This window comes from Myotis nattereri (genome assembly GCF_964212035.1).
Source record: "Myotis nattereri genome assembly, chromosome: 9".
Taxonomy (NCBI): domain Eukaryota; kingdom Metazoa; phylum Chordata; class Mammalia; order Chiroptera; family Vespertilionidae; genus Myotis; species Myotis nattereri.
Window position 1 is genome coordinate 80,891,228 of NC_138084.1, and position 8,888 is coordinate 80,900,115.

Below are 8,888 nucleotides of genomic sequence, written 5' to 3' on the forward strand. Positions count from 1 at the left end.
GAGGCTGCCGCACAGCAGGTGCTGTTCCGCTCTGCCCGGGGCCCACCTGTCCTGGACGCTTGTCCCTGGGGCAGTCGAGAGTGGCAGGGCAGCAGCCGGGGCGGAGTCCAGCCCCCCAGGCTGGGAGGGGCTTGAGCCAGTGTGTCCAGAGACCAGGGCCGGCCTCCCAGCAGAGCGGGCGCAGACAACAGCCGTGTCTCCGCAGGCCCTGCCTCTCGGGCTCCCTGGTCTCCCTGCGCTGCCTGGGTGAGTACCCCTCGGGGGGGCGGGCGGGGGAACAGGCCACCGCGGGCACGAAGGAGAGCCTGGTGCTCGTCCTAAACCTCTCAGACTCCGAGTCTCCTCTGGTCTGTCCCAGCTCCTCTCTGGGCCTGTGCTCCTGCGAGCGGTGGGCATGGAGACGCCCCTCCGTCCGCACGCCTGTCCTTCCCACTCAGTGCACTGAGGGCACCCCGGCTTCGGTCCCTCACCCTCCCTGAGGAGCCGGAGGTCTCGCTGCTGAGAGCCTGACCGTGGCAATGAAAGGCTGGCCACGGCCACCTGACCTCCGAGAGGAAGCTCCTCCGGAGGGCAGGGACCGCGTCTGTCTGTCTGTCTGTCCATCACTCTCTGCTCAGCTCCCCGAGGCACAGCAGGCACTGGTGTACATGGGCTCAGATGATTTGGGAAAATGGGGAGGAGCTAGTGGCGCACAGGCAGGGCCTGCCTGGAACAGACCAGGAGGACTGACAGCTCAGGGACTTCCTAGCGCTGGATCGGCTCCGGCTCCGGGTAAACTTTACCTGGGACCGCGGGCGGCTGCGGGGGAGCTAAACCCTGCCCTGCAAAGGGAGGGGCGCGGGGCTTTGCCAGGAGCTGGCGCAGGCACACAGCACTGCTCGCTGTTGCTGTTCCGAGGGCGATGGTGTTTGGAAGTCCCCGGCCAGCGGGCCCAGGAGAGCGGCCTGTCTGTGAGAGCCGCATGGGGGGAGCTGCGTCGGGGAGCCGCGGGGGGGGGGGGGGAGCCGCGTGGGGGGAGCCGCGTCGGGGAGCCGCAGGGGGGGGGAGCCGCGTGGGGGGAGCCGCGTCGGGGAGCCGCAGGGGGGGGGGAGCCGCGTGGGGGGAGCCGCATACAGTTCGAGGACTGAAGAGGCTGAGAACAGGGCAGCGGGGTGGCAGGTTCTTTTTCTTTTCTTTATTGATTAAGGCAGCGGTTCTCAACCTGTGGGTCGCGACGCCTTTGGGGATTGAACGACCCTGTCACAGGGGTCGCCTAAGACCATGGGAAAACACATATATAATGACATATTGTTTTGTGATGAATCACTATGCTTTAATTATGTTCAATTTGTAACAATGAAATTGTCACCACAACATGAGGAACTGTATTAAAGGGTCGCGGCATTAGGGAGGTTGGGAACCACTGGATTAAGATATTACAAATATGTCCTTATCCCCCAGTGTCCCCTCATCCCCCCGATCCTGCCCTCACCCTCACCCCTGTTGTCCACATCCATCGCTTATGCTCATATGCGTGCATACGAGTCCTTGGGTTGACCGCTCCCCCTCACCCCCACCCTCCCCTGCCTTCCCTCGGAGTTTTGAGCATTATGCTGAGTGAAATAAGCCAGTCAGAGAAAGATGAATATCTCACGCTCTCACTCATGTGTGGATTATAATGAGCAACATAAACCGATGAACAAAAACAGGTCCAGAGACAGAGAAGCATCAATCAGACGCTCAAACCTCAGAGGGACAGCAGGTTTCTGCGAGTCGCGTGCGAGGTTCCCTAGAAAAGCCAGGAGGTGGGATGAGAGAGGGAGACCCGCTCAGAGAGCAGGGACTTGGAGGAGGTGAGCTTAGGGTGGGAAGAGCCCGTTTTTGAAACTTTCTTCCCACTTCCGGCTCCCAGATCAGCGGCTGGGGCATGGGGTCCCGCATCCCTATTCAGTGTGAAGGTCATAACCTGCCCGCACAGGGGACATCCGTGTGCACAGTAATGCCAAGCGCACCCAGCGCTGACAAAGAAGGCGAGGGGCTTGGGGAGCCCTATCTGGGGCTTCCATAGCGCCCCAGGAGCCTAGGAGCGGGCCCGGCCCTCCCCACCGTGCTGGTCCATCCCAGCCTCCCTGAGCCCGGCCCCCGCTCTCCCTCCCGAGCCCAGCCTGCGGGGACAGCCCGAAAGCCCCTCGCGTGGTGGGCGGGCAGCAGGCCTCCGTGGAGTCCTGGCCGTGGCAGGTCAGCATCCAGTACCACCAGCAGCACGTCTGCGGCGGGAGCATCCTGGACCCGCACTGGGTCCTCACGGCGGCCCACTGCTTCAGGTAAGCCCAGCGCCCGCAGGCCTGTGGGAGCCAGAGCCTCGAGGGCCTGAGGCCCGGGCCCCTTCCCCTGCCCTTAAACCCTATGTCCTAGGGCAGCGCTTCTCAACCTGTGGGTCGCGACCTCTTTGGGGGTCGAACGACCCTTTCACAGGGGTTGCCTAAGACCATCGGAAAACACATATAGAATTACATATTGTTTTTGTGATTAATCGCTATGCTTTAATTATGTTCAATTTGTAACAGTGAAAATTGGGGGTCACTACATCATGAGGAACTGTATTAAAGGGTCGCGGCATTAGGAAGGTTGAGAACCACTGTCCTAGGGTGTGGCCACCCCGTGAGATGGCGGACACAAGGTCCTTTGTTAAACGCGGTCTGAGCAGAGGGTGGGAAGCATCAGAAACCCCTGTCCTCAGCCGCCCTGTCGTGCACCCCATGAAGGCTCCTCCCACCTGCCCGGAGCGAGCACCTCTCCCTCTTCCCTGGTCTTCCAGGAAGGGGTCCTGGGGTCCGGAGCCCTGCCGCTCCCTCGCTGTGTTGAGAAACTTAACAACAAGCCAACAAGCATAGATTTCCTCCCAGGCCAGCCCGGGCCTGCCCGCCCCTCAGGGGGAGGCCCACCCCCAGGCCTTTATTTCATTCATTCATTCATTCATTCATTCATTCATTCTGCATCTGAGGAGTTCCTACAAGGTACCAAACCGTCTACTGTGTCCGTGGACAATAGCCCCATTACTGCCTTAGAGGATTCACAGTCTAGGCCAGTGATTATATATACTACTGATTCAGAGAGGGAGGAAGAGAAAGCGAGAGAAGCATCAATGATTAGACAGAATCATGGAGCGGCTGCCCACCCCACACTGGGGATCGAGCCCGCAACCTGGGCATGTGCAGTCCGACGCTCTATCCACTGAGCAAACCAGCTAGGGCTAGGCCAATTTCTTAACCTTTTTTGAGAATCTGACAAAAGTTGTAAACCTCTCGTGGGAAACCATCCCTAAGCGATGTCTGGTGTCAGAGGAAGAAAGCCGCGTACATAAGTACCTGCCCACACGCAGGTGCCATGAGCGACTGTGACCAGAAGCAGGGGAAGGCCCCGCGCTCCGGCCTGGAGGCAGCCCTCCCCAGCCCTCCAGCTGGAAGTTTGCTTGGGCAGGTTTCCCTGGGAAAAGGATCCCATCCCCTTTTAGACTTGGCCTGTGGTCGGAGATTCCTCAGAACGGCCCCTCTCCAGCACCCCTGCCAGCACCATCCTTACCTGCTGAGGCAGGCACCTGGAGCTCCCACCCCCAGGGCGCTGGGGGCCCGGCCATTGGCAAAGCCCCCTCCTGCTTGGCTCTGCCCCAGGAAGCATCTCGATGTGCCCGGCTGGAAGGTGAGGGTCGGCTCAGACAGACTCGGCAGCTTCCCAGCCCTGCCCGTGGCCAAGATCTTCGTCACCGAGCACAACGCCACGTCCCCCAAAGAGAAGGACATAGCTCTGGTGAAGCTGCGGGACCCACTCACGCTCTCAGGTGAGTGATGCACCTGGGCAGAGCCCTTAGCTCAGGCCCATTCCCGCTCTGCCACCCGCTCACTAAGTGGCCTGAGCTCGTCACTTCTCGAAGGCCCCAGCTGCCCATCTGTTCCCAGCAAATCCGCCAGCCTAGCGTCCTGGACGTCAGGAGGCTCAGGTCGGCCAGTGGACACCCCACTATCCCACACCAGCGCTCCGGGTGTGGCACCCTAAGTGAGGGTCACAGGTCCCTCCAGTCGTGGAGGTCACAGTCCATCCTCCACCCCCAGCCGATGCCAAGCACCTCCCACTGTCCCTGCCAAGGGGTCTGTGTGCCCATTGCTCTCCTGCAGGGCAGGGACTCACCGCTAGCAAGGCCGCCACGGAGCCTGGTGCAGTTCTGTTGTACGACTCATGCCTATAGAGGACGGTATTTCCTTTGTTCTAATATATTTTTATTGATTTCAGAGAGGGAGGAAGGGAGAGAGAGATAGAAACATCAATGATGACAGAGAATCATTGATCAGCTGCCTCCTGCACGCCCCACACTGGGGATTGAGCCTGCAACCCAGGCATGTGCCCTGCCCGGGAATCGAACCCTGACCTCCTGGTACATAGGTCAGCACGCAACCCCTGAGCCACGCCGGCTGGGCTCTCGGGCAGGGTTTACATCAGCATTTCCAGCTGTTGGTTCCACAGGGCATGGGTCCCTTAGGGCAGTGGCCGGCAAACTCATTCGTCAACAGAGCCAAATATCAACAGTACGATGATTGAAATTTCTTTTGAGAGCCAAATTTTTTAAACTTAAACTATATAGGTAGGTACATTGTTATTAACTTAATTAGGGTACTCCTAAGGCTTAGGAAGAGCCACACTCAAGGGGCCAAAGAGCCGCATGTGGCTCGCGAGCTGCAGTTTGCCGGCCACGACCTTAGGAAAAAGAAGGGTTCCTTCTTAAATAAGTTTGGGAAACATTTTTATAACTTTAGCTCTTTTTGGAGCACTTTAGTATACTAAAGATGGAGACATTTAAAGATTTTTTTAAAATAATTTGTTTTATTGTGTTTAACCCACATTTTCTAAACTTATTTGACTATAGAACCCTTTTTCTCCTCCCACTTCTATTAACATCGTGTGGACTGTGTGCTACGGAGGCTTAAGGCCAGGGCCTCCTGCACATGGGGCCCCTTCCTCTCTGCTCCCCGCAGGCCTCGTCAGGCCCATCTGCCTGCCCTTCTCGGATGAGGAGCTCCCTCCGGCCGCCCCGGTGTGGGTCATCGGGTGGGGCTTCACAGAACAGGGTGCAGGTGAGTCCCGGGCTCAGGGCGGCAGGGCCGAGAGGGCAGTGTTCAGAGGGGGTGGGAAGGAGGGCCATCCGTCAGGGTGCCGGTGACCGAGAGCATTCCCTGAGCTGGGGCCAAGGCCAGGACAAGGACAAGGAAGTGGGTGTGCCTCCGCCTCCAGGGAAGATGTCTGACCAGCTGCTGCAGGCGTCGGTCCAGGTCATCGACAGGGCGCGGTGCAACGCCGAGGACGCGTACCAGGGGGAGGTCACCGCGGAGATGCTGTGCGCGGGCGTCCTGCAGGGCGGCGTGGACACCTGCCAGGTGAGCCTCCATGGAGCGGAGGGGATCCCGTGGGTGGGAACAGGGCCCTAGAGAGACAAGGAAGCCAGGAGCTCAGTGCCCAAGGAAGCCTCGCACAGGAAGACCCCCACGTGTGCGCACGGGAGGAGGGAGAGAAGCAGGGAGAGAGGTGACGGCCGGAGAATGGCACAGGGATGGATGGACAGGTGGATGGAGACGAGCAGAAGGATGTTAAGCGAATCCGTAGCCCCTGAGGGCAGGAATTCCGCCCGGTTTCTCTGTCCTCAGCTACTGCTCTGCCCTCAAGAGCCCCCTCGTGCTGGTGGGCCGGCGCTGTGTCCAGCCCTGGCCATGCCTCACTTCCCTCCCCCAGAGGCTCTTCGGAGACCCTCTCATTCAAACCCCTCACCCTGACCTGGCCTGTGTGGCTCAGTGGATAGAGCATTGGTTTGTGGACCAAGAGGTCCCGGGTTTGAGTCCAGTCAAGAGCACGTACCTCGTTTGCGGGCTCCACCCTGGCCCAGCCCCTGGTCAGGGCTCATGCAGGAGGCAACCAATCAATGTCTCTCCCACATCCATGTTTCTCTCTGTCTTTCCCTCTCCCTTCCACTCTCCCTAAAAATCAATGGACATATATCCTCGGGTGAGGATTAAAAAATAATAATAAATAAATACATAAATACATAACTAACTAAATAAAACCGCCATCCGCACCGCTCAGTCACCTCTTAACCAGGCCAGGGCTGGGCGTTGGGACCATGTCTTCCCTCGGGAGGTGCACAGTGAGGGTGAGGGGTGTGCACAGCCCTTGGCCACCAAGTTACTGGGTTTTGAAGGAAGAGACCCCAAGGGTTATAGGAACTGAAGGGGCAGACACCCAAGTAGGTGCACTTTTTATTCTCTGACATTTTTGTCTGTCTTGTGTGCTTACCCCTCTCTCCCTCTCCCTCCCTCTCCCTCCCCCCCCTCTCCCTCTCTCTCCCTCTTTCTCTCTCCCTCCCTCCCTCTCTCTCTCCTCTCCATTTGATTCTAAGCTACCCAAAGGCAGGGATCTTTGCTCTTTTCATGGGTTGAATCCAATTGCCTAGAACAGTGGTCGGCAAACTGCAGCTCACGAGCCACATGCGGCTCTTTGGCCCCTTTGAGTGTGGCTCTTCCACAGAATACCGACTTCTGCGCATGGGCCACGAAGCTTCAATCGCACCGTACGTGTGCGCCTGCACGTGGTATTTTGTGGAAGAGCCACACTCAAGGGGCCAAAGAGCCGCGTGTGGCTCGCGAGCCGCAGTTTGCCGACCACTGGCCGAGAACATGCTAATCGCCACACTGTGGTTCAGTACCTTGAGAAATGCTATATGAAAGGAAGATAACCAGCTTCCTGCTGCAGGGCCCTTGGCGCCTCCCCCGCTGGGGTGAGGTGTGGGTCTCCACAGGAGGGCCTGGGCACACCCACAACCTACGGCCCGCGGGCCGGATCCTGCCCGTTTGAAATGAATAAAACTAAAAAAAAAAAAAAAAAAAAAAGACCGTACCCTTTTATGTAATGATGTTTACTTTGAATTTATATTAGTTCACACAAACACTCCATCCATGCTTTTGTTCCGGCCCTCCGGTCCAGTTTAAGAACCCATTGTGGCCCTCGAGTCAAAAAGTTTGCCCACCCCTGGTCTAGGCTCAGGGACAGTGCGAGCAGAGAGGGCAGGGCACAGCCAGCACCGGGGGGCGGGCGCAGGGGGCACAGGGACACCCACCCTCCACCCTGCCCGCCTGCCTACCCAGCAGCCCCTGCTCTGCCCTCTCCCAGGGAGACAGTGGAGGACCCCTGATGCATCACTCCAGCCAGTGGCAAATTGTGGGCATCGTGAGCTGGGGCCATGGCTGTGGGGGTCCGAGCACCCCGGGGGTGTACACCAAGGTCGCGGCCTATCTCAACTGGATCCACAGTGTCCGCCAGGTGAGCCCTCCCTCCTCTGCTCTCAGGCTTCACCCAGACGCGCGGGGGGAGCGTCCACACCCCAGCACTGTCCGCACCAGCGAGCAGCCTGGGCTTCCCACCATGAGGGCTGAGCGTCCTTAGCTCGGAGGCCGGGCAACGCGCATGTTAGAGTGTGGGCTGCGCCCAGCGGCCTCACAGCTTCCCATGGAAGGGGGGCAGCGTCTGAGGCCTCCCCACGGGGTAGCGGGAGGGGTGACGAGCTTCGGGAAAGGGAGTTAATTTTGCACACAGCACTGCTGTGTCCGCTTTCAAATCCGCTGACTCGCTCTCTATTGGTCTCTTATTCTAGTCTGAGCCCTGATGCCGCGGCCCCTCTGCAGGCCTGGGACCCCGGACACCAGGCACCGGGCAAGTGCCCCTCGGCACGCCCCTCTGCCCACAGCCTCAGCTTGTCCCGGCGCAGCTAAGGGCCTCCATCCCTGTAAGCGCCCTGTGGCCCACAAGAGCTCGAGAGGAGGGCAGCAGCCTGCTCAGCAGCCCCGCTCGGCCCCCCTGGTGCTCCCCGCACCCCCAGGAGAGACCCCGCCCCCAGGCGGTCTCAGGCATCGCCAAGCCGGGAAGGAGCACCCCCACTCCGCAGGCTGTCTGGGGAGAGCCCAGGTGGCTGCGAGCTGGAGTGGAGGGAGGAGAGGGTCTGAGCGAGCCTCGCCCTCTCCACGCCTCCCACGCCTCCGCCTCCGGGCAGAAACCAGCTGTGGTGGGAAGTGCAGTCCCGCTGGGCGCAGCTGCTGTGCCCGCTGCTTTCATTAAACAGGAATGTGAGGTCTGACACGTCTGACTGGGTGCTTCATCAGCATTGAGTGGGCTACTGAGCCACAATCTTTACTTTTTATTTAATTTTATTTTCTTTATCTTTATTGTTGAAAGTATTACATATGTCCCCCTCCCCCCATCAACCCCCTCCAGCCCACCGCCCCAGGCCCTCACCTCCCTATTGTCTGTGTCCACGGGCCATGCACACATGCACACAGGGCCTTAGGTTGATTGTCTCCCACCACCCGCCCTGCCCCGCCTTCCCTCCGAGATCCCGCACTCTGTTCCCTGCTCCCATGTCTCTGGGTCCCCTCCGTCCATCAGTTTATTTTGTTCCTTAGATTCCACATGTGAGTGAGATCATGTGACGCTTGTCTTTCTCTGACTGACTTATGTCACTCAGCATGATACTCTCCAGGCCCCCCCATGCTGCCTCACAGGGTAAGAGGCCCTTGTCTTTTACTGCTGCACAGTATTCCATGGTGTAAATGTACCCCAGCGTTTTATCCACTCGTCTGCTGATGGGCCAAGGGCTGTTTCCAGGTCTTAGCTGTTGTGAATTGTGCTGCTGTGACACAGGGGTGCACACATGCTTTCTGAGTGGCGCTTCGGGTCTCTGGGTATATTCCTGCGGGTGGGGTCCCTGGGTCAAACGGCAGTTCCACACTGGTTTCCGTAGCGGCTCAGCAGCCTGCATCCCACCAGCAGTGCGCTAGGCTGAACAGTCTGTATTCTTTGGCCTGGGTAGGGACAGG

At 59.0% G+C, this 8,888-nt stretch overlaps 1 protein-coding gene across 1 annotated transcript in view; it reads left to right on the forward strand.

Moving 5' to 3' along the window:
- The window catches only part of TMPRSS4 (transmembrane serine protease 4), a gene marked incomplete at its 5' end in the record, with an annotated part of 78,030 nt that extends 69,881 nt beyond the window's left edge, over positions 1 to 8,149 (forward strand). Inside the window, 7 exons of the mRNA XM_081100351.1 lie at positions 206 to 246; positions 2,144 to 2,303; positions 3,651 to 3,817; positions 5,007 to 5,105; positions 5,263 to 5,405; positions 7,189 to 7,338; positions 7,670 to 8,149. Coding sequence (XP_080956477.1) covers positions 206 to 246; positions 2,144 to 2,303; positions 3,651 to 3,817; positions 5,007 to 5,105; positions 5,263 to 5,405; positions 7,189 to 7,338; positions 7,670 to 7,681 — 772 coding nt within the window. The 3' untranslated portion in view covers positions 7,682 to 8,149. The remainder of the gene's footprint in view (positions 1 to 205; positions 247 to 2,143; positions 2,304 to 3,650; positions 3,818 to 5,006; positions 5,106 to 5,262; positions 5,406 to 7,188; positions 7,339 to 7,669) is intronic.
- Between the last annotated feature and the right edge of the window lie 739 nt (positions 8,150 to 8,888).